Consider the following 25,021-nt stretch of genomic DNA (forward strand, 5'->3'; position numbering starts at 1 on the left):
ATACATGAAGGAGACACAACGTCGCGCTATCGAGTAGCAGACAACCACGCGTGGCCAAGCGCCGACCTAGTAGATCTAGCCGCCCGTGTCCCTACAAGCCAACAGACAGCAGCAGGACGACGGTGACACCAGGCAGGTAGGCTTGTGCATGCATGAGGAAAAGGTGACAACGATGGTGTGGGATGCTGCATGATGACTAGGACGCGTCCTACCATGACCTGCAACTCAGCAATGTGCGGCGCATCGACACCGCGGTAAGGGTGGGGTATGGGAGCTCCTATAGGTTCCCGACCAAGACCGATGCCACGCAGGAGCCCATCATGCACTCCTTCTCCATGGACTACATCATGGGTGGCCTCGGCCGGAAGCTGCAAACTAAGGAGCCTACGTCTGGTAGCTCAGGGAAGGCCAGTCCGAGCCATGCCAACAATGGCAGCAGTAGCAACGTTACTGACCACGGTGCTGGCGAGATGAATGGCTGATTTCAGTGGCTGGTGGCGGCAAACTTAGGTGAGCACCGACCGGCAGTAGCTGGAGCAGTCCCACCTAGAGCAGAGGCAGGAACCATACTCACCTCATGAAGGACAAGGGGAGGAGCTTGATGGAGGCGATGATGTTTGCTCAAAATGTGATAGAATGCTATATCTAGGTGATGATGCATTCTTTCAATGGTATTTTATGGAGCGGCAAAGTTTCAATGGTATTTTCTAGATACGGTGATCTTTCAATGCTGAGACCAATTTTCCCTATCAGCAATTGTCAGTTACTCAAATATATAGATCTTAACTAGCCGATGATCATGAAAACATGCCAAAGATGTAAGGATGGGCATGTAAGCATTCATATGAGAAACATACTAGTTTTCAACCAAGATGAAAACAAAAAAAAGCATGTAAATAGCCAGTACATCCTCAATAAAATAGGCTATCGGCTAAAACAGCCGATTCCAGTGATCTTGTCGTATAGCATACGATCACTCATCCGTTGAATATGAATAAATCTACAAACAACTAGACTCAATCTATTGTACCATCAATAGGTGGAGTCATCTGATGTGGCATTGACAATAGGACCCTAGATCAGAGACCAGCAGTCGATAGATCTACTTATATTGCAAACAAATTGTGAACGCATATTATACGCATGGAAGCTCATGCCATCGGCTAAATAGCCGATGGACACATAGCGGGTGATTGACGCCATGCTCTTCTTAATAGATAGATCTATTAACCGACAATGTCCAATCTAACACGCTATCAACAAATCAAGTCGGCTGATGCAGCATTGATAGCAGAGTCATATCGGATACTGGTGATCAATGAATCTATCTCTTAATAGAACACGACTTCAAACACCCACCTTGTGTGATCAGGATTGAGGTAGATTAGTAATCAAACAAGATCTAATGTCAAGAATTGAATTCAACCATAAATATGTCTAGCAGACGATAGATCAAAATAATAAGACTAATAAAACTCAATCTAGATCGAGCAATTGGTGATATTGTGTTAAATAGTAAACTATTTAGCACAATATCGATAACTTTGATTAATACCAACGTTTATAAGAGATTAGTCATCTGTTGCAGCCTTGTAAAGGTTGATATGAATCAATAACTAATCTATACCTTGATTTGTAAGAGATCAATCGTCTGTTGCAGCCTTACAAATAACAATATAGATCAATAACTAACTTATACTATGACTTGCAAGATATTAGTCATCTGTTGCAGCCTCACAAGTAATAATATAAGTCATGATGGATACTCACAGACAAGCCAGAGGTTAGATTGTCCGATGTAGCCCTGCTTGCCCAAAGAACTCGTCGAAATCTACTCTACTCCTACTCCTAAGGGGTGGCATAAGCCAAAAAGTAAAGGTACTTGTTTGGTTGATCGATGAAAGATGTCCATTATAATAGATGGGGTTCAATATTTATACCCAAGGCTAGACTATGAGTCCTGCTCGAATAAGACCGATCTCAAACTTTGGAAAAGAAAATGAAACATCCTAATTTAAGATAACTTGGACTCCAAGCTTCCCTTTCTATAGAGTCCGCCATGCTTTCCTGCTCCCGATCAATGCCATTCTCATCGCCGAAGTCTCTTCGAGAAGATGATGTTATCAAAATCCAGCCAACTCTGAACAGCGCTTTGACCAGCCGATTCTGAATTCATCACGGCTCTTTTTGGTACATCCTGAATTATGGGTCTCATGTAATGAACCAAATTCTAGTGTCAACGTCGTTGCCTTGAGACACCCATGGATCATAACCCCGACAATATCCATCAATTATCTAGACTTAGATCAAACATATGCTAACCACAAGTTTCAAGTTCAGAGTAAATCTTTATGTCAAAATAGTTTTAACCAAAACTCGAGAGAACTCAAGGCTAAAAACTAGGCACTTGAAAGGAATTACAACAGAGCAACTATTTATCAGTTCCATATTTAGAGATTAGACGAAGTTCCCTTTATTTATTATCAGCTCTTAAAACAAGACTAAGGCAAATGCAAACACACTCTTTAAAACTGATATAGATAACCATTTATTTTATTTTTTTAGATTATGCATTTTTTAACTAAGAAATTATATATATAGCCAAAAATAAAAAGGTAAATAAAACAAAGGAAAGAAATTCTTATCTTGATACATGGGGGTGCCTCTCCCCCAAGCCAGATGTTGACGTAGTTGTTCAATCTAGCGGCCTGATGTTGAAGTGCTCCTTCTCCGAACGGATTTGCCAGCAGAGATGTGCTTCTTTCAACAGGTCGCTGGTTATGGTTGATAATAGATGCAGCGGTGCTCTAGTTCCAATGGATAGAACATCTACCTGCATGTTAGTGCTTTTCTCTTCATGATCTTTCAAATCCTGCAAAACTCAAATAGACAACAAAACTCATGGAACGGATTAGAAATAAAATGATTAGTGGTTGGATGTTTGGGAATTAGTTGCCCAGAGGTTTTGAGATTGGTTATGATTTTTCTAAGCAGAATTTTAGCAGGATCTTTTCTTAATATTTTAGATTTTTTGTATTTTCTATAGCACTCAAAACTTAGAATTTAAAACAATGTGCTATGCATAAAACATTTTATGACGCAAAAGGAACATAACTAGATGCATGCATATTTATTTTATTTTTATGCCACCACAGTGAATTTTCTCATGAGCTTTTACACATCGTAAAATTATTCACATGGGGCTTGAGATTTTATAATGCAGTACAGATGCATAAATGAACTTTTTTTTATTTTCTACATGCAAATGCGAATGCAAAGAAAGTAAATATGCTAATCAGTTATGCAGTGCGGGAAAGTAAATATGGATAACTACCGAGTTTACCTCCCAGTGAGGGTTCAGTGCTTTGAGTCTTCCAAACAAGACTTCTCTTGTCTTGCCTCATTCTTTGGGTGCATCATTCGGTCCCGGAGATGGAGACCTTGATGGTTGCACCTGTTTTTGCGCCACACTGTCTTTACCTTCTTCATTTCTTGATTTTTTTGCGGTGCTTGTGGTTCTTGTGGCTCTTGTTCTTCTTGAGTTGATTCCTGTACTTCTTGAGCTTCTTGAATTAGGGACGTGGTCTTTGCTTTCCTTGATCTCCTACGCCTGTTCCTTCTCTTCTTCTTGTTCGTAGTTGTGTCTTCTACCTCAGTCACCATTTGCTGATGGGAAGGATCAAGCAACACACGGTTCTTAAAAGAGAACCACTCTCTTCTGTAGTTGATTTGGAGGCGGATTTTGGCACTAGCGGCATAGATGATAGCTTTTGTAGTGCTTAGGAAAGGATGGCCCAAAATGATGGGTGCCCTTATGTCTCAGCCAGTGTCAAAAATTACAAAGTCTATAGGTACGTATGATTCTTACCCAGACATCCTCAAGGATTCCTTTAGGGTAGCAGAGCTACGGGTACGTATGATTCTTTGATTCTTACCTAGACATCCTCAAGGATTCCTTTGGGGTAGAAGAGTGACTGATCTACAAGCTGCAAACACATGGTTGTATAGAGCAAAGGTCCATCATTAAGCTTCTCATAAATTACCTTAGGCATGATGTTGACACTTGCTCCAAGGTTGTAGACAACTTCTAAAAAGTGATGTGGTCCAATCCAGATGGGAATGACGGGGCATCCAGGATCTCCTTTCTTGATGGGCATCGACTCGTCTCGCCATCCTCCAGTTGTTGGTTCTTGATAGTAACCTGCATTGTAAACTTTGACAAGATTTGCGGTGCCCCAAAATCTTACCTTTCTCGATTAAAGGGACAACATCCGCCAGCTGAGCTATTTGTGATTCTATCATTTTATTAAAGATTTGCTGGTTTTTAATGGTTGAAGAAAAACTATCCATTTTATTGTTTACATTTTTTAAGACCTTATTAGTGGAAGCTAACTTTCTAGATAAACCTTCCATAATTTTAGCTTGACCAAAGACTAAATCTCTCAAGGATGATTGATTATTGGTATTATTATAGGAATTATTACCTTAATAGTTACCTTGATAATTTGGCCTTTGTTGTTGACCCCATCTTTGATTTTGTTGAGGATGATAGTTATTGTTGTTGATGAAGTTCACATCCTCACGAGTCTTGGGACAGTTGTCCCCTAAGTGTCCAGTGTTTCCACATTCTTCACAAGTCATGCGGGAATCATGGATGTGCATGCCTTCTTGCTTATCATTAGCTCAGTCTTCAAGCCTCTTCATCAGCAAATGCATCTTGGCAGATAGCATGTCTACCTCCTTGACTTGATGCATACCTCCTCTCTTGCGAGGTTGAAGACGTTCCTTGGACCATCCTTGGCTGGAGGCTATCTTTTCAACAAGAGTTGTTGCTCATGGGAGTGTAAGTGATAAGAATGCTCCTCCAGCAGCAGCATCCATATTTTCACGAGTGCTATTGGTCAGTCCATAGTAGAAAGTCTGCATAAGTAGTCAATTCTCTACCATAATGAGGACATTCTGATATGTAATCTTGAAAGCATTCCCATGCCTCAGGGATAGATTCATCAGGTTGTTGCTAAAAGCTTGAGATTCTCCCACGTAGGGTGTTGGTCTTGCCCACAGGGAAGAACTTGGATAGAAAAGCATTAGAGCAATTTTCCCAAGTGTTGATGTTGTCTTTATTGACATAGAACCATTGCTTCGCCTTCCCCAAAAGTGAGAATGGGAAGAGGCGGAGTAATATGGCATCTTGGGTGACTCCTTTGATGGTAAAAGTGTTGTAAATCTCCAAGAAGTGTTGGGGATGGGCACTAGCATCTTCATGTGCCTTTCCACAAAACTGGTTGGCTTGCACCATAATGATGAGAGCTGGCCTCAATTCGAATGAGTCGTTCCCCGTGTTGACCGCCGGTCCGGTACGGATGTTGGCCGCACTTGGAGCAGAGAATTCATGGAGGGTTTTGTCAGCCATGGTCTCAAGGACTGGTGTTAAGCTCCTACTTGTCTTGTTTGATTCTTCTTCTAAAGTTAGAACTTTTGATAAGCTCCTTTTAGCTCTAGGTGTTTCTGATGGTGATTCAAATACTTCTTTTGCTTTTTCAAACTTCTTTCTTCGAAAGAGGGATTCTGGATCTTCAATGTAGTTGTCTGGAAGGTCAAAATCAGACATACATTACCCTACATAAGATATGAGCAAACAAAACAAGGTTAAGCATGTTTGAGCAGAGGTGGTTTGGTTTATGATCTCATCCATAAGTGAAGTTATCATTACTCTTTCTAGCGGCTTTCCAAAGTTATCAATACTTGTCTACATAATTATCAATACATTAATGCCTAGCTACCTTCCAAAGTTATTAATACTTGTCTACATAATTATCAATACATTAATGCCTAGTTGCCTTCCTCGGTAATGGCGCTAGAAATACTTGTTGATATTTCTTAGCATCGTTATTAAGAATGGAGTTTTAAGTCTACCCCTAACAACGGCACCCAAAATGCTTATGGTATGAATGTGACTTAGAAATAATATAAATATATGAAATCTGCAAGTGCACAGATATAGCATTGTAGCACTTCACCCGGGAGTATTCCAGGTATCGTTATTTATATTTTACCACAGGGGAGGTCTGGCTAATGTATTGATATCAATAGTATTGATGATGAGTATTGAATGTAAACTAGTATTGATAACCGATAACTGGTATTGATAACTTGTACTTATGATGGATGAATAAGCCAACACTCTTACTCTAAACAGGGGTAAACCAAGAGATAGAATAATATATGAATGACAAATGTAATACTCAGAGTACTCCATAAGATAGCAATAGCAAGACTAAGTAGATACAAGAGAGGTTAACTCCTAAGTTATTCTATAGCTACAAGTCAAAGCATACATTGATGTGCAGTACATACTTAATATAGTAAAAGATTATCTTCCATCTATGCATAAGGGACATTACTAATGAAGAGCAAGAACAGAGCTTGACTACTTCCGTCGCAACTGTGTCCTACTAGTCCTACAGACGGGAGGTGGATTACATAGGATTCATTGGGGCTGTCACCCCTGCGATCTACCACATGATCCGGAATGTAGGGTGCATTCTCAGGTAAACACGGTATAAGCACCACGCTTACACAATGTCGACCACTCACTCTGTTCGAACTTAAGGATGAGCGCTCTACAAACATATGCATAAATATCACAATAACTCTGACTACACTATTGACGGTCGTTAACATCAATTATAAACTGTTAGTATAACCTGCATATATACTTAATTCCATCACTAAGGGGTTTAAACTAATAAATTTCATGAGCTTTGGTGAATATGTGACTGCAGGAGGATTTAATCAGAAAACCGTCAAGGAGGACCTATTCGTCAAAGTAAATCACGTTTATCCCCTACTCTATAGCGACAGGTCCATGACTCCATATTGAGTTGACTTTTTGAGGTTTCGCGAGTCGAATCGTTCGTTTATGTCGGTTTGCTTGTTTAGAATGTATGACAGTGGTCCCATGAGTTATTTTCTGGATAAATCCTCCTACAATATATAAGTCACCAAAGCTTGTGGAAATTATTAGTTTAAATCCCTAAACCTAGGTTGATGATCTCTTTCATGCATTTATATAAGTTAAGTTGATGGTTTATGATGAGCATTAACTGCCATCAACAAGGAGTGCTTTTCCGTTGATGGCTTGGGATCTCGATCCAACTAATTGATTAAGTTGACTTGAGTTTACTAGAGTTCGACTGGAGACTTTCATAGTATTTGTTAACCAGTTCCCGAGAATTTCATCATTGAGATTAAGGTTGGTTGATATCCACCTTGTTGACAAGCGTAACCATTGCAGGAGAGGGAAAGGAGAGTTGTTTGCGAGCATGATCAAGTCAGGTTCTAGAAGTCGAAGTTGATCAAGAGGTGATGAATAGGAGGCAGGGCTTCCAAGGAGATTTTCGAAGAGTTTAAATTTGGAACGACCGTTGGGTTCTGATATAGAAAATGTTGCATTGCAAGACATCGCAAGTCCAGAAGGTGGCCTTGTTCGCTTGTCTTATAAGTCCTACTTTTTCAGCGAAGGAACGTTGTTTTTCTCTCACAACAAATCAGCGAACAACACTTTTAAATAGTTAAAATCTCAAACTAGAATCAATGATCGTGGGGATTTTTTAATCTACAATTCAGATCTTAGAATTCGTATTCCTATAATCTCTGGGCTATTCAAACGATAGCTCAGTGTTTATCGAAACTAGCTCCTAGAGATGATAGTACTGTGATTTTGCCCCTGTTAGAAAGAACCCCAGAAAAAAAAAACTATTCCTTTAACTTATCAGTCTGGCTTTGCTGCATGGGCCGAACTCTGCTGGCGCATCTGAGCGGTCCATGACCATCTCGACGGAACCAACGGCTCTGATCGAACGCCGAGCAGACGTGCAGTGCACGGCTCCTCCCCCTCGGATTCCTTTATCTACCGGTACTAGTGCTGCAAACAACTGCAAGCGAGCAACCGAAAAAGCATTTTGACCAGAGCGAGACACCACGCGAGCGAGCGAGCGAGAAAGAGAGGAGAGGAAGAGCGTTCAACAAGATGCAGTCCGCGCTGCGCTCGGCCACTCGGCGCGCGGTGGCCATCAGCAGCCGCCGCGGCGTCGCCACCACCACCACCAAGGCCGCCACCGCCACCGCCAGGGAGCCCGAGAGGGATTTGGTGGCCGAGAACGAGAAGGCGTGGGTGGCAGCGCTGGTCCAGCGGGAGGTGCGCGCGCAGATGGTGGCGGAGGAGGAGAGGCGCATCACGCGCGACCGCCTGCGCGCCGCGGTGGAGGAGTCGGCCGCCCGCCGCTGCCGGCTTGCGGACGAGGTGGAGTTGTGGGCTGGCTATTGCGCCTGCTCCGCTGCTCTGGGCGGGTGGGCTGTGGGCGCCGGGTTGGCGATCCTGCTGTTTGCTCGCTGAAAGGGATGGTCTTGTCAAGGCGGGTCAGATCGATCGGGATGCCAGTTGAGAATGTTAGAGGAGATCTTTCAGTCTAGGTTTTTCTGGTTCTGTGTATCGGGTTAAGTATGTGCCATGTAGGCCTCTTATCTAGTTATCTTAGTGATTTGGGATGCGCTGCTACCGTCCTTGTTAACGTTGAACGAATTGATGAATGATGAGTAAGAAACTGAAGCAAAAATCTGATCCTTTAATTTCTCGCGCTCATGAGGTGTTTGGTGAACTGTCTGTTTGGGTCGTGCGAGCTTGCCCAAAATGCTTGTTGCATATCAGCTTCTTTGTGTTCTGTTCGTACAGAAGAGACGTTCTGTGAAATGTCTTCTACACTGTCGCTTGTTTCTGTCACGCGCATGATGTGTTTGGCGGAATGCCTGTGACTTGCTAGCTTGCTTTACCTGTTTCCTTTATGCATACTAGTTGTTCGATGAAATGCTTCTGGTGTTAAGCTGATGTTATCTTAATGCATACTAGCTGTTTCCTTTATGCAAACAGTAGTTTAATCACTATGATGTTATCTTCTTGCCTTGCTTGGAGGAAGGAAGCATGCACCTATTAGCGTGATGTAGCATTAGGACTTTGCATTACTGAAAGTCATCGCATGGGGTGTGTCTCGGCTGAGAGTGGAGCAATGCATACTGATGGTGAAAGAAATGAGGCAGTCGCCGAACTTTAGGAGTGCAGAGAATTGCTAAGTGTAGACAGTAAAAGTTGAAGATGACCATGCACATGCATATGAGAGAAGCTGTTGCGTCGTCTCTGAAAGAAATTGTGCCAGAATTGATAGGAAGCAGGTGAAAATTAGTTTTAGCAGCTGCAGAGGATCATGTCTTTATTCTAATAACTCGGAGTACCCAGATTATATTATATATATTGGTTGTAGTGACTAATTGACCCAAGTATAATAGTTGATGAGCCTTGGTAGTCACCATTGTCCACACATTTTAGCATTTACAAGTACTTGTTTGTGATAGATGTCTGTCTTAGCATTAGCATATAACTGCTTGGTGTGTGGACAACTGACGGCCAAACAGAAACAATCACTAGTTCCTGCAGCAAATACTCACCTTGTTTTCATTTGATCTGTCAGTGCTTTATGTCTTTCCTGTATAATTCATATTAGTCCTTATATCACAATTTATTAACAACTGATTGTGTTTTGTTTTGATAGTCAAAGAAGACGAGGGAACCCAAGGAGGAGACCGTCACTCTTGGACCCATTGTTTGTGAACAACAACTCTACCCTCACTGTTCTACAGCCAGGTCAGACCATGCCACTCTATTTTTCCTTATTTTGCTTTGAGCTTGGTCGCCGTAGTTTGTATGAAAATGAATTGAGATATGATTAGTTCTAGCAACGTATGTGGATGCATCCATGCCTAGAAAAAGAGTGTTCGTCAGATTTCGATGTGTATGTATGGAGGGGAATCATTTTTCCTCGAGCCCTTCATGTTCATGTGATGTTCATACTAGATAGTACTGATTTTAAAATTTTAAATGGTCTTCCAGTAAGTTTATTTTAAAAATAATTTTTTTGATATTTTTTCTGATTTGATGATTACTACTAATGTTTATATTTTTCCTGATTTTTTGTTGATATTTTCTGAGTTTTTTATCGGTTTCCAACAAGTAGCAACCACTTCGTACATGGGTGAAAACAACCGCAGTAGTCTGGTGGCATAGTCCTATTTGCTAGGCATTTCTGGAAGCACTAGCAGGCACCAGGCAGCAGTAGAGTCACTGTTCTATGAATTTAGATCAGTCACTGTTCTATGAATTTAGATCAGTCACTGTTTTTAGCTAAGAATTTCAGTTAGTCAAACGTTTTGAAATTTGTGTCTCTGTTTTGTTAGTAACTGGATTCTTTCTCTTTTTGTACTTCTGGGATCGAAGGTAGTGCTTCTGCTAACAGAAGGCATTGGACTTTTGCTGGCTAATTTTACTTGTTCTGCCACTGTTCGCAAAGACACAGGTTTGGGCAAATTTTCTCTATTGCTTAGCCACCTTAACCATGACAGGATTGTGCTACATATAGGACCAAGAGGTCTGCTTTTACAACTGAAAAGAGATAGAATTGCAACAACTAAAGTAGGAGATAAGGTAGATGATAAGGTGCTGACATATGCACCAACTACTACTACTAATCTGAAGTTTACAACAACAAAGCCTTTAAGTCCCAAACAAGTTGGGGTAGGTTAAAGTTGAAACCCAGCAGAAGCAATCAAGGTTCAGGCACGTGAATAGCTGTTTTTCAAGCACTCCTATCTAAGGCTAAGTCTTTCGGTATATTCCATCCTTTCAAGTCTCCTTTTATTGCCTCTACCCAAGTCAACTTCGGTCTTCCTTACTACTAATCTGAAGTTTGAACTCCAAAATATCTTAGGCACAAGGCTTACTGATTCAGCCACAACGTTGCACATCTTAACTGCGTCCACTTGGTTCTATAGGTCTTGGATAAATTCTTGAGCTAATAAGTACACACCTTTATTATTTTGTAGCCGCCTTTGTTTTTGTTGTTATTGGTTTTACAGCTAACGGAATGCTTTGCAATATAGACTGTCATTATATATGTGTGAGAACTTCTTTTTACGTTTACCAATGCTTGTGTTCTTAGGTCCATTTTTGTTCAACAGTCAGATTTCTTGTTTTGGGGTGGTGGTCTAGCCATGATTCATCCTTGTGCAGATCCTCTGCTGAACCTATTTCTTGGTTTATCTGAATAAATTACTCGTGTTCCATGTACACGCGCAGTTTTCTGTTTGCCAGGTGCATGTATGAGTTGGGTAATATCATCTTCATTGTTCTGTTTTTTTCCTAGAACAAGAACTTAGCTTGTATTAGTTATGTACATAGCGTCTCGGCCTTGCGTGTTCATTGCTTCTGGACGTCTTTGTGTGCATTGCTTCTAATAACATCGACTACACAGATTAAGCATATTTCACATATGCTGGATGTTAGGTGTAAAGCATCTCAAGAGTATCCTAAAACTCCTTCTAATCCTTGTTTTTTAGGAAGATTTTGAAAAATCCCTCCCCAACAACTCATGGATGAACAGCAAGAGGCAATTGAGCACGCCGCTGGAGCGGTCCATGTCTCGCAACAGCTGATCGATCCACGGGAACGGTGGCATCAGCGGGCCGGCGGCCTCCAGCTCCGCCAGGCGCACGTCGGCGTCGGCCTGCACAGCGCTAGGGCACAACGAAGGAAGGAGGAGCATCGGCGGCGTCGAAGACTTTCGCGGATAAAAAAGTGCCGCAAAAAAAACCAAGTGGGATCAAATTTTAATTTTTTTAGGAGTGGGATATTGGGTACTATTGGAGATAGGCTCCTTTTTCTCTCAATATCTTTTTAGGAGTTGGAAAACATAGTGTTTTGGGGAGGAAGTTTTAGGAAACTCTCGGAGATGTTCTATTTCACTACCTTTCCTGTATAAATCATATTAGTCCTCGGATCACAGTTAATTGGCAACTGAATGTGCTTTCTTTTGACAGTCAACACCACAACAGCTCTGCTCTCACCCTCGGGCAGCGAGGTCAGACCACGACCCTCTATGTTCTTGGTGCTTGCATGTAGCATGCTAATACGCCTGCCTGTAGCAGCACTTACAGTTACTGGTAGTAAAAGACAAGTATGGGATGGCTATGCCTCAGTTGCATGCGAGAAAATTGCATATTTGGGACTCTAATCGTCGCCCTTCGTAGTTTTACAACTCCAATCGTTGACTTCGTAAAAATAACTCTGAAAACGTTGGACTCTTGATTTTCATGACATTATGTGTATTTTCTTTCTTTTTTTTATCTTATACATGTATTTGCCGAGACCGCTCCTTCTGTTCCAATCGTACGTAAGTCCATACTTCATGGCCGAGACTGCTGCCTAGGCAGGTAGGCTGGGCTGCCTGGCTCGCCTAGATTTTTTGCTAAAATTTCTGGACATAGCAGTGGCCGGCGGTGGAGCTTCGCCATCCATGGAGCCCTCAGGCACAGCCACGTCGTCAACGGCCGCTGCCAGCCAGGTCATCTCGGGCAGCGGTGGCCACGGCCAGGGGAAGCGAAGGGCCGGCCATGCGTCGGGAGGCTGGTCCTCCATGACCACGGCGTCGGGAGCCTGACCCTCCATGGCCACGGCGTCGGCAGGCTGTCCCTTGGCGACGGGAGGCTGGGCCTCCATGGCTGCTGTCGCAGCGTTGGGATCACGGTTGAGAGAAACGTCGCGGAGTCGGGCGACGGCGATACGAACAGACGAAGGGTTAGGGCTTCTCAACGTCGGGCGGCTACGAAATGTCGGGCGGCTCGGACTTCCCTTCCCAGGTACGTACGATGCCAAATACATGTATATGTGCAAGAAAAGAAAGAAAATACACGTAATGTCATGAAAATCAAGAGTCCAACCTTTGGGGGGTTATTTTTACAAAGTCGACGATTGAAGTCCTAAAACTGCGAAGCGCGACGATTAGAGTCTCAAATATGCAATTTTCTAGTTGCATGCATATGATTTGTTGCTGCAGTCCATGTTTAATACTTATAGCGTTTGTTTTATGGAGACGTGCTACAACCTGTTTCATACTTAGAAGATGACCTGATGGTGTAGTGTTCTATTTCTACAAAGTTCCATTTTTATAAAGAGTAGAAGATCTAAATATGTTTTTGTTTTTGTATGTGTAGCCTAACTACTGCCTAAGCATCGAGCTATGCTATTATGGTTATGCAGGGAAACTAGAGGTCAAGTCAGGCAACACCCGAAAGGAAATGGAGGACTGTGCTGGGTCAACATTGTATTCGTAGTTCATTTACTTTGATAAACATTGCTAGTTAGTAATTACATACTATGATGACGTGTGATGTGTCTTTGTCCTTGTGGCTTCAGGAGTAATACAACATCATCATTTGTTCAGAAGAAAATTGAAGAATGCCATGTTGAGACAAATGTTCAGAGCAAAGTATTGTATGGAGTACTGAGTTTTTAACTATTTATTTATTTATATGTATGTATGTAATAATGATGATACAGAGCATGTAATTATATCATCAAGTAACAAATTTTTTTAATCTTTCTTACGATCTTTACATTTTTCGTTTTTTTCTTGATTTTGGCATGCTTTTATGTACATTTTTCTAGTCCTGTGGATGCATTGTCAGCCTTCTATTCATCTCTTTTGGTTCACGTGTGTGAGATCTTCCCTGGATTCAAATGCTCTCAAACAGCAGCGGGGAACAGGGTTTATCTTCCCCTGTCCTGCCAATCGAAGTCTAAGTGTTTATTATCGAAACTAGCCCGTAGACATTCCAGTATTGTGATTTTGCCCCTCTCAGAGAGAACCAAAAAAAAAAATTTGTGCTTTGCAGCAGGGGCCGAACTCTGCCGGCGCATCTGAGCGGTCCATGACAGATCGACGGAACCAATGGCTCTGATGGAACGTCGAGCAGACGTGCAGTGCACGGCTCCTCCCACTGGGATTCCTTTATCTGCCCCGTTGCCAGTCCTGCAACTGCAAGCGAGCAACCGAAAAAGCATTTCGACCAGAGAGAGACACCACACCCACGCGAGCGAGCGAGCGAGAAAGAGAGGAGAGAAAGAGCGTGCAACAAGATGCAGTCCGCGCTGCGCTCGGCCACTCGGCGCGCGTTGGGCATCAGCAGCCGCCGCGGCGTCGCCACCACCACCACCAAGGCCGCCACCGCCAGGGAGCCCGAGAGGGATTGGCTGGCCGAGAGCGAGAAGGCGTGGGTGGCAGCGCTGGTCCAGCGGGAGGTGCGCGCCCAGATGCTGGCGGAGGAGGAGAGGCGCATCATGCGCGAGCGCGACTGCCTGCGCGCCGCGGTGGAGGAGGAGGAGTGGCCCGCCCGCCGCCGCCTGTTGATCCCCTTGTGGGCTGACTACTCCTTGGCTGCTCTGGAAGGGTGGGTCATGGGCGCCGGGTTGGCGATCCTGCTGTTTGGTCGTTGAAAGGGAGGGTCTTGTCAAGGCGGGTGAGATCGATCGGGATGCTAGTTGAGAATTAATCTTGGGGGTTCATGATCTTTCAGTCTAGGTTTTTCTGGTTCTCAGTATCGGGTTAAGTATGTAGTTATCTTAGTGATTTGGGATGCGCTGCTACCGTCTTTGTTAATCGTTGAACGAATTGATGAATGATGAGTAAGAAAATCGAGCCAAAGTCTGATCCTTTAATTTTTCGCGCACATGAGGTGTTTGATGAAATGTACGTCTGTTTGGTTCGTGCGTATTTGCCCAAATGCTTGTTGCTTTTCAGCTTCCTGCTACATGGTCTCTTGTTTCTGCCATGCGCATGATATGTTAGGCGGAATGCCTGTGACTTGTTAGCTTGCTTTACTTGTTTCCTTTATGCATACGAGTTGTTCGATGAAATGCTTCTGGTGTTAAGCTTGCTCATTGTCACTCTCTTGCTGTGATGGAAACCTCAGGCCCTTATCAGTCATGTTCCTGGAAGGAAACGAAAATGTGGAATAGAAACGGGAACTTAGAGCGATATTTTGTAACGTGGGAACGTGGACGTTTCGTTTTCCGGCTGCCAAACTCTGGCCTAGGAAGTTTTGAGCACGGCTACATGGGCACATGGCTATGCTTGGGTGGGCATGATCGCCTGGTTGTATGGACGGCCAGCGATATTGCAGTCACATTTTATTATGCTTCTTCCCGAGATCCAAGATGGCTAGGCGCCTAGGCGTGTCTTCAGTAGCTGCAGAGAAGCACTGGAACACTGTTTACACCAAAGTTTCCACGAAGGCAGTGCGGCCATCCCTTGCCATCCGTCCGTACACGATACTACGGCATGGCAGCGCACCGCTCGACTGCGACGAGTTTGACGCCGTTCTTGAAGTTGAGCACGATCCCGAACTGGAGCTCCGGCGGCGACTCCATCCGTGGCGACCGCCGGAAGAGGAAACGCCGGTACAGGTGCACCATGGACAGCTTCACCTCCTGCAGCGCGAACCGCTGCCCCACGCACGCCCGCGGGCCGATGCCGAAGGGGATGTGCGCGCACGGGTGCCGCCCGCGCTGCTCCTCGCTCGCCGGGTCGAACCGCTCCGGCCGGAACGCGCCGGGGTCCGGGAAGTTGGCGGCGTCGCGGGACAGCACGCCCGGCGCCATCCACAGCCATGTGCCCTGGCCGCGGTGAACCATGCGTGAACAGAACGAACACCATGCCAATGCCAATGCCCAACGCCTGGTGGTGAGATGTGTCCGTCTGTACCTTTGGGAGCGTGTGGCCTCCAAGCTCGGTTTGTCGAGACGTCACCCTGGCGATCAGTGGCGACACTGTGTAGAATCTCATGGCCTCCTTTATGACCTGCAAAGATGCAAATGGAAGCTTAAGTTCGCGCCCGTCGTCCTACTCCTACACGTGACGCTGCGTTGTCATGTCACATGCCTGATCAAGGTAGGGGAACCGGTGCTGCAGGTCGTCGGCGGTCGGCACGGCGCCGCGCGGCCCGAAGCCGTCGACCTCCGCCAGCAGCCTGGCCTCGACCTCCGGGTGGCCGGCGACGAGGTACACTGCGGACGAGAGCGTGAACGCCGTGGTGGCCGACCCGGCGAGGAGGTGCTCGTAGGTGAGCGCGCTGACGTGGTCCGGCGTGAGCAGCTCCCGCAGCGCCGCGCTGCGGTCCCGGGCGTCGAGCACCGCTGACAGGAAGTCCTTCCTCCCTTCGCCATGGTGGCCGCCGCGCCCGCGCTCCCGCGCCGCCACGATCTCGTCCACCCGCGCGCGGAGCCGCGCGTTGGTCCGCGCGACCCTCCAGTCGGCCGTCCCCGGGACACGGCTCAGCAGCCGCCGTACCGGGCCCTGCAGCGCGGGCGCGACGAGGCCGAGCGCGACGGAGAGCGGCGCGGACAGGTCCATCTTCAGGGAGGTCGTGGAGTGGACGTGCTCCCTGATGAACTCCACGGCCTCGCCGCCGGGACCGCTCGCCGTGAGGCCGAAATCCACGCCGAACGCCGCCTGCCCGATGATGTCCGTGGCCAGCTTGAGCGAGAGGTCGGAGAAGTCGACGTCGCCGTTCTCCTGAACCCCCGCCGCCAGTATTGCGTCAGCGGCGCGCTCGATGCACTGCTGCATGGTGGGGACGAGGCCGGCGAGGTGCGATGGCTGGTACAGCGAGATGATCGTGTTCCTCATCGCCGACCACCGTTCGTCCCTGATGAGATCGCAATGGTATAGTATTGATTTGATGATACAGATGTGGCGCACTTGCTCGTGGCTCCAAATGCGTCACGGTGGAGAGACGAAGACGAACTAACAGTCACCTGGTGAAGAAGAGTCCCTTCTGGTGGAGAGGGGAGCCGGCGATCGGCGCCGGCAAGCTCCTGTTGGGGATGAGCTTGAACTGCCTGACGCCAACCTCCCTGCAGAGCTCCGGGTCAGCGACGATCACCAGAGGCTGCCTCCCCAAATGGAACCTGCAGCCATGGCTAAACCTCATTCGCACACGAATGCTACTTCCAAACAGATGAAAACAAACTGAAATCTAGGAGAAGTGCTGAAAAAGAGCACTCGATTCTGCAAGATCAAGCACACGATCGAATCGTTGTGGCCTTTTACCACCTGAAGATCAGGCCATATTCCTTTGCGAGGAGGCCGAAGACGTCAGGCCCGTGGCGGGCGAGCAGCGGGAGGTGCCCCACGACGGGCAACGCCGGCAGCCCCGGCACGCCCCTGACCGCCCAGTGTGGCGCGTAGAAGTAGAGCAGGAAGAAGACGCCGACGGCGCAGGACGCCACCGCGGTGACGTACGGCAACAATGCTTCCGTTCCTGCGGCGCCTGCCATCTCCATTGATCCCAGCTTCTTCCTAGGTGCTGTGCTCTTTCTCTCCTGCGAATCCGCAAGATTCACAGCTTGTCCCCTGGGATTGCAGGATGTTTGAAGGGCTCATTCGTTGCCCTTGATAGTGCTTGCGACGTTTGCAGTAAACAAAGACATGATGAGTGGAACCCGGTGTGTCGAGCACATTCCTCCAAGCAGGGAAAGGGGAGGGCACAAAAGTTCTTTTTTTTTTTCAAGTTGTCAAAGAAAAATAATCACAGAAACTGGTCAAGCCAAGAATTATGGCATCGACATCTGCTTTTGAAAGAACATATTACACATAAATTTCAGAATCTATTCTATTGGAACAAGTCATCTAAACCACGGTAGTGCTGAAAATGCATCTAACCCTATCATAGGTTTTCGTGAATTAATCATAATGCAAATAAAGAACTAACAAGATTAATAAAGTATTTCAATTAATGATTCGTCTTATAAAAAAATCTTCCAGGGATGAACGCTACGGCCGGCAACGATTGACAAGAATAAAAGTTTGATATTTTTATCATTAATTTCATCTTCTATGGACTTTAGGAATGTTGTACAACTAAGAAGACCACTGCTAAGTGATTTGCAGGTGTCCATGCACTCAAAGAAGTCTAATAAAATTATAGACACCATAGAATTTACTTCGAGCCACACCCCTAAGAATGCTAATTGCTTCAGGGCTAGAAATTCTGACGGAATTTCCGATCTAAGAGTTGAGGTTGGGCCTTGTTTAGATGCCATTCAAATTCCAAGTTTTTTCACTCTCTCTCCATCACATCAATTTTTAGCCGTTTGCATGGAGTATTAAATGTAGGTAAAAAATAACTAATTACACAGTTTAGTTGGAAATCACGAGATAAATCTTTTAAGCCTAGTTGGTCCACGATTGGACAATATTTGCCAAATAAGACGAAAGTGGTACTATTTATCAGGTTCAAAAAATTTGCAAAATGAACAAGGCCTTGAATTGATTCTTCCTAAACGAAAAATCCTATGTAGACCAGAATTTTCTATAACTATCGCTTTTCATGTGTAGTGCGTGTTTTTCCTATATGCTAATCTTCTTAAGGTCGGAAATTTCGATGTGACCTAGAATTTTTAGTTATTGTCTCACCAGCAGCAATAATCAGCCTGTTCGCTTGCTCGTAAACGATCGTAAATTTTCAGCCAGGAATAGTGTTTTTCTCTCACACCAAACCAGCCAGCAGTAAATAATCCACGATACGATACGGCCTCCCGAACAGGCTGAATGATTAGGTGAGAGAGTAAGGATATTTATACCCCTCTCCTTTCTCTGCTCATTACTCTCTTACCAACCACGTGACAATAGCCACTTCTCTCACTTTCTCAACTTCTCGCTGTGTTTAGTTCCCACAAAGTTTTTTAAAAAGTGCTACAGTAGTCATCACATCGAATTTTGTGATACGTGCATAGAGCATTAAATGTAGACGAAAAAAAAACTAATTGCACAGTTTATTTGAAAATCGCGAGACGAACGTTTTGAGCCTAATTAGTCCATGATTAAACACTAATTGCCAAATAAAAATAAAAGTACTACAGTAGCCAGATTCCCAAAATTTCGCGAACTAAACACCCCCTCACTCTTTCTTTGGATCTGAGATTCTTGTGAGTGTGGTTTGAGTTGAGTTGACCAATTAGAGCATGTTTGGTCGAGCTCCACTCCCTAATTCTTAAATGCAACTCTCTGGTTCTTTGATGGAGTGATGTTGGTGGGACGGGATGGGGAGCAAGGCATGTTTGGCTTACCTTATATTCTGGCTTATTCGGCTTCTTTTTTCAGCCGGAACAGTGTTTTTCTCTCACAACAATTCAGTCGGAACCCAAACAAATGGGGCCTAAGTGTGAATGAATCTGGAGTGATTCAGGTGGGGATTGAATAAAAAGCAATTTGGAGCGAGTTTTTTTTAACTCTTAGCTCAGTGTAAACGAATAAGTGATTCTTATCTGATCTCTACCAGAATCTGTGACATTTTTCTACTTGGCTAAGGACGAATAATTCTCATACCTGTTCGCTTGGAGGAATTTTAGAGGAATCTGGATGAATCTGGAGGAATTTATGAGAGGAAAACACTGTTCCGGATGAAAAAATAAGTGGATATAGTCAGGTTTAAGGGCACGCGAATGGGGCCCTCTAGAAAGGTTTGTACCACCCGTATAATTATAATGAAACTGTCGGACTTGATCTTTGGCTTTAGATAGCTGTGGTGAACATAGGTGTTACACTATAAAATGAATTTAATCGATTTCAAGGAATCATGTCAAGATCACTATTTATCCTTCACTCGACATGCGTTCGTGTTCTATCCGGTTCTCATACGAAGACCAAATATATGTGTCCTCGTCCGATACGAAGTCTTCAAAGCTTACGCGTTCGCATTCTACCCAATTCCAATACGAACACAAAAAACTATGTGTCCACGTCCAATAAAAAGTCCTCATAGCTCACAAGTTTAGGTTCAATCAAAAAAATTTAGGCCCCATGCAACGCACGAGCATTTATCTAGGCAATAACATAAACTATTACTCGAGTTGAGAAGCTAGATGAGAACGACAACTGAGAAGGCATGTCGGTAGAGAAAAAAAAAGTTAAATTAACAAACAAGAAGTACTTATTGGTTGACAGGTGGCAGCTTCAAGGAACTTGTCGTGGCTAGCGCCGTCTCGTCCCATCAATAGTAACGACGATGTCGCTCCACTAAGCGATGGTCGATGCCAATCTTAGGTGTATTGGTTTGTTAAGTGGAAGGCGAGTAGGCATGGTGGACTTTATAGAATCGGAACATTGCAATGGAGACACGTAGGTAATCGGTGAATGCTTGCATGGAAATTCTTGTGGGCTGCGTCAAGAAACTTAAAAAAAAGCAACACTACCTTAGGGTTATTGGGTTTAAATTAATTTGGTTTAGTGACTAATTACTGATAGAGATAGAGATATAGATACAGATAAAATAAATAATATAAGTACAAATATGCTTTAAAAAAGTTCACAACTTTTTGTGGTGAAGATCAACTTAAATACAATCCATTTTAATTTATTGCACTTAGAAAGGAAAATGAAAAAAAAAATACAATTGCTAATGTAGAGAAGAGGCAATAAACAAAATCGTAACACACGTGAGTGCATAGGAGAATATAGCGGGCATTAAATTTCAATTGATTTACTACCATGGGATTTTATTATCGGATATCCAATGTTTCTGATTTTTTGATCTACTAGATAAATGCTCGTGCACCGGGATCATAGAATTTTTATTGACACCTACAACAATGGATTTGCAAAAAATGATAAAAATCGTATCGGACGTAGACATGTGGTTCTGTTGTTTATATCGGAACCGGGTAGGACGCAGATGTGTAAGCTCCGATTGAAGGATGGTTTGTATTGGATGTGGATGTGTATGTGAAAGGTCCTAATGGTAAGAGAGGGGTGAATAACCTATTTAAAAATTTCTACAACAATACTTAACAAACCGGTTAGACAATTATGAGACGAAGCGAGTGTTACGCTAGCCTACTAAAAATGCAAGCCACCTACCATAATTCTAGTTTATATAGATTCTATCCATACAATAGCTATGACACTACACTAAGTTAGTGTGCTCTCAAAAGCTAACTAAAGAGCCACACTAACCAAACCAACAAACTCTCACAACTAGCTACACTAAAGAGCTTCATAACTAGTTGTGGTAATGTAAAGAGAGAGCAAGATAGTTATACCGCCGTATCGAGTAGTGAACCAATCAATCACAAGAATCAATATCAACAAAGATCAATCACCTCGGAATCAAATAATGAACACACTGATTTTTTACCGAGATTCACTTGCTTGCCGGCAAGCTACTCCTCGTTGTGGCGATTCACTCACTTGGAGGTTCACGCGCTAATTGGCATCACACGCCAAACCCTCAATAGGGTGCCGCGCAACCAACACAAGATGAGGATCACACAAGCCACGAGTAATCCACTAGAGTACCTTTTGGCTCTCTGTCGGGGAAAGATCAAGAACCCCTCACAATCACCACGATCGATGTCGGAGACAATCACCAACCTCCATTGGTGTACTAATGGCTTTGCTATCACTATCCAAGTTGCTATTTGTTTTCATTGGTGTACTAATGGCTTTGCTATCACTCATGCCAAACTTCTTGATCATGTCCTTGATATACCTGCCTTGACTCACAAATATACCATTCTTTAATTGCTTGATTTGAAGACGAAGAAAGTAACTTAACTCTCTAATCATGGATATCTCAAACTCATTAGCCATCATCTTTCCAAACTCATTACAAAAGTCTTGATTGGTTGATCCAAATATGATGTCATCAGTATAGATTTGCAACATAAACAAATCTTTTCCAATCTTCTTGATGAAAAGAGTGGTGTCAGCCTTATCCATTATGAACCCTTTAGAGAGTAGGAAGTCCCTTAATCTCTTATACCATGCTCTAGGTACTTGCTTCAAGCCATACAATGTCTTTTTCAACTTATACACATGGCCAGGCTTCTTGTCATCTTTAAAATCGAGAGGTTGCTCAACATATACTTCTTCATTGATGTAACCATTGAGAAATGCACTCTTAACATCCATTTGATATAGCTTGATATTGTGGGCACAAGCATAGGCTAGCAAGATTCTAATTGCTTCTAATCTAGCAATCGGGTATATGTTTTTCCAAAATCAAGACATTTAACTTGTGTATATCCTTATGCTACCAATCTAGCTTTGTTCCTTACTACTATCCCATCTTGATTTTGCTTGTTTCTAAAGACTTATTTGGTTCCAATCACGTTGTGTCCCTTTGGTCTCTCTACTAATTTCCATACTTAATTTCTTGTGAAGTTATTCAATTCTTCATGCATAGCATTCACCCAATCAACATCCTTCAATGCTTCATCTATCTTCTTTGATTCAATGGATGACACAAATGAGAAATGCTCACAAAATGAAACCAATCTTGATCTAGTTTGCACACCTCTTAAAATATCACCAATGATAGTATCCAATGGATGATTCCTTACAATATTTATTGGTTGGAGTATTAAAACTTGATTGCTTGCACTTGCTTGATCATTGGGTTGAGATGATATACTAGCCACTTGATCTTGTTCACTGTCATGAGAGCCACTTGTACTAGATTAATTTATATCATCTTGCACATTTGAGTTAGAGAGCACTTGCACTTGATCATCTTCATCATCATTAACTTGCCTAGGTCTCAATTCATCAACATCCATGTTCTTCATGGCATTTGAAAGTTGAATGCCTCTAACATCTTCTAAGTTCTCATTCTCTACTTGTGAACCCTTAGTTTTATCAAATTCAACATCATGAACTTCCTCAAGAGTACCACTTTCTAAATTCCAAACTCTATATGCTTTGCTAGTGGTTGAGTATCCAAGTAGGAATCCTTCATCATATTTTTTGTCAAACTTACCCAATCTAGTGCCTTTCTTTAAGATATAACATTTGCAACCAAAGACCCAAAAATATGTAATGTTGGGCTTTCTACCATTCAAGAGCTCATATGGTGTCTTCTCTTTCAATGGGTGACAATAGAGGCGGTTGCTACAATAGCACACCGTGTTGATAGTTTCGACCCAAAAAGATTGACTCATATTGTACTTACTAAGCATAGACTTTACCATATCAATAAGTGTCATATTCTTCCTCTCAACAAGATCATTTGATTGTGGAGTGAACTTGGCCGAGAATTGATGTCTAATTCCAAATTTATCACACAACTCATTAATTCTAGTGTTCTTGAACTCACTATCATTGTCACTTCTAATTCTCTTGATGGTTGTTTCAAACTCATTGTGAATGCCCTTGACAAATGATTTAAATATTGTAAACACATCACTTTTGTCCACTAGAAAGAATACACATGTGTATCTAGTGTAATCATCCACTATCACAAAACCATATTTATTACCATCAATGCTAGTGTATTGAGTTGGCCCAAACAAGTCTATGTGCAATAACTCAAATGCTTTAATAGTGCTCATCATGCTTTTCTTAGAATGGGTGTTTTCAACTTGTTTGTCGGCTTGACAAGAGCTACAAAGCTTATCCTTTTCAAACACAACATCTTTCAAGTCTCTAACCAAGTCATGCTTAACCAATCTATACTTAATGAATAAGCATGTAGATAATTTAGCTTCACTAGCATTGAAATCAATTAAGTATAGATTCTCATATCTAAAGCCTTTAAAGATCAAGTTAGAGCCATCTGCACTTATGATCTCTATATCATCTACCCCAAATATGCCTTTGAATCCAGGATCACACAATTGAGCCACGGATAGCAAATTAAAGTTCAAGCTCTCTACTAGCAACACATTGGATATGCTCATGTCATTGGATATTGCAATTTTATCAAGCCCTTTGACCTTGCCTTTGCCATTGTCACCAAATGTGATACTATCATAATCATCATTGTCATTGATGTTGATTGAGTTGAACATTCTTGCATCACCGGTCATGTGTTGAGTGCACCCACTATCAAGAACCCAATGCCTTCCTTTGGCTTTGTAATTGACCTACAAAAGAAGATCAATTCCTTTTAGATACCTAAATTTGCTTGAGTCCTTGAAGGTTAGTTACTAAGCTCTTTGGTACCCAAATGGTTTTCTTCTTTGAGCCCATCCATGGTTTACCAATGAACTTAGCCTTTATACCATTTGCACCCTTGGTAAGCACATAGAAAGAATCAAGCTTAATGGAGGATACATTAGCTTGTGACTTCTTGTTCATGCACTTTTGCTCTTCATGACCAACTTACTTGCAACTAATGCTAAACTGACCATTGTTCTTCACAAAACTAGTTTTGTGAGGAGCAAAGGCCGCCTTATCTTTCCTGGGGGTATAGCCCAATCCCTCTTTATAGAGAGAAGCTCTTTGGCTACCCAAGCACATAAGCAAGCGGTCCTCACCACCATAGGCCTTAGCCAAGGTGTGAGTGAGCTTATTGACCTCCTTCTTGAGGTTCTCATTCTCAACCATTAGTGAGGCATCACAAGTGAGACCATCACTACTAGATGGGATGGAAGTAGAAGTACTACAAGAAGGGTTAGCGAGAGGAACAATGATAGGCATAGATAATGATTTATCAATTATATCACAAGTTAAGCCTACATTGAAAGTCTCAATATACTTCTTTTTATTTTGCTCATCAAGCAAAGAGGAATGAGCTTCTTCAAGCTTCTTATGAGCCTTACCAAGCTTCTTATATGCTTCCTCTAGCCTCTCATAAGATGCATTGAGCTTATCAAAGGCTTACTTAAGGGCTTTTAGTTCCTTACGTAAGCTTTTGCATTCCCTTCTCTTAATATCAAAGTTTTCTTTAGCATCTTCTAGCATGTCAAATAGTTCTTCCATAGTAAGTTCATCATCATCACTATCACTATCATTTTCAATTTCATTATCATGTTCCTCATCACTTCCATCATCACAAATTTGTATCTTAGTGGCATTAGCCATAAAGAATGATGAAGTGTCGAAGAGAGAAGGCTTCTCATTGATAGCAATGCTTGCAAGTGCCTTCTTCTTGGTGGTCTTGTCATCATCACTATCATCATCATCACTTGAGGAAGCATCACTATCCCAAGTGACCATATATGAACCACCCTTCTTCTTTTTGAAGGTCATCTTGTCCTTCTTATCTTTCTTTTCCTTCTTATCCTTCTTTTTGTTCTTCTTGTTGTCATCATCATTGTCGCTATTATATGGACATTGAGCAACAAGATGATCTTTGC

At 43.2% G+C, this 25,021-nt stretch overlaps 1 protein-coding gene and 1 non-coding gene across 4 annotated transcripts; one reads left to right on the forward strand and one right to left on the reverse strand.

Moving 5' to 3' along the window:
- The first annotated feature begins 4,940 nt into the window (after positions 1–4,940).
- Positions 4,941–5,048, forward strand: LOC136524912 (small nucleolar RNA R71). The gene has a single exon (XR_010776260.1). It is a non-coding gene; the product is annotated as a small nucleolar RNA R71 (small nucleolar RNA).
- Positions 5,049–15,057: 10,009 nt separating this feature from the next.
- Positions 15,058–17,386, reverse strand: LOC136521621 (cytochrome P450 711A1-like). 3 transcript variants are annotated; one of them, XM_066515371.1, is made up of 5 exons: positions 16,998–17,386; positions 16,700–16,852; positions 15,899–16,590; positions 15,825–15,862; positions 15,058–15,743 (listed from the first exon to the last, which is right to left on the reverse strand). In XM_066515371.1, exons 1-5 carry the CDS (start codon positions 17,225–17,227, stop codon positions 15,105–15,107), a joined length of 1,752 nt encoding a protein of 583 aa, XP_066371468.1. In that variant the 5' UTR covers positions 17,228–17,386; the 3' UTR covers positions 15,058–15,104. The 3 variants fall into 3 exon arrangements, with proteins under 3 accessions (XP_066371468.1, XP_066371470.1, XP_066371467.1); XM_066515373.1 differs by having other exon boundaries at positions 15,058–15,559; positions 15,648–15,743; positions 15,825–16,590; XM_066515370.1 differs by having other exon boundaries at positions 15,825–16,590.
- Positions 17,387–25,021: the final 7,635 nt, after the last annotated feature.

Source organism: Miscanthus floridulus, chromosome 18 (genome assembly GCF_019320115.1).
Source record: "Miscanthus floridulus cultivar M001 chromosome 18, ASM1932011v1, whole genome shotgun sequence".
In the NCBI taxonomy this organism is placed as follows: domain Eukaryota; kingdom Viridiplantae; phylum Streptophyta; class Magnoliopsida; order Poales; family Poaceae; genus Miscanthus; species Miscanthus floridulus.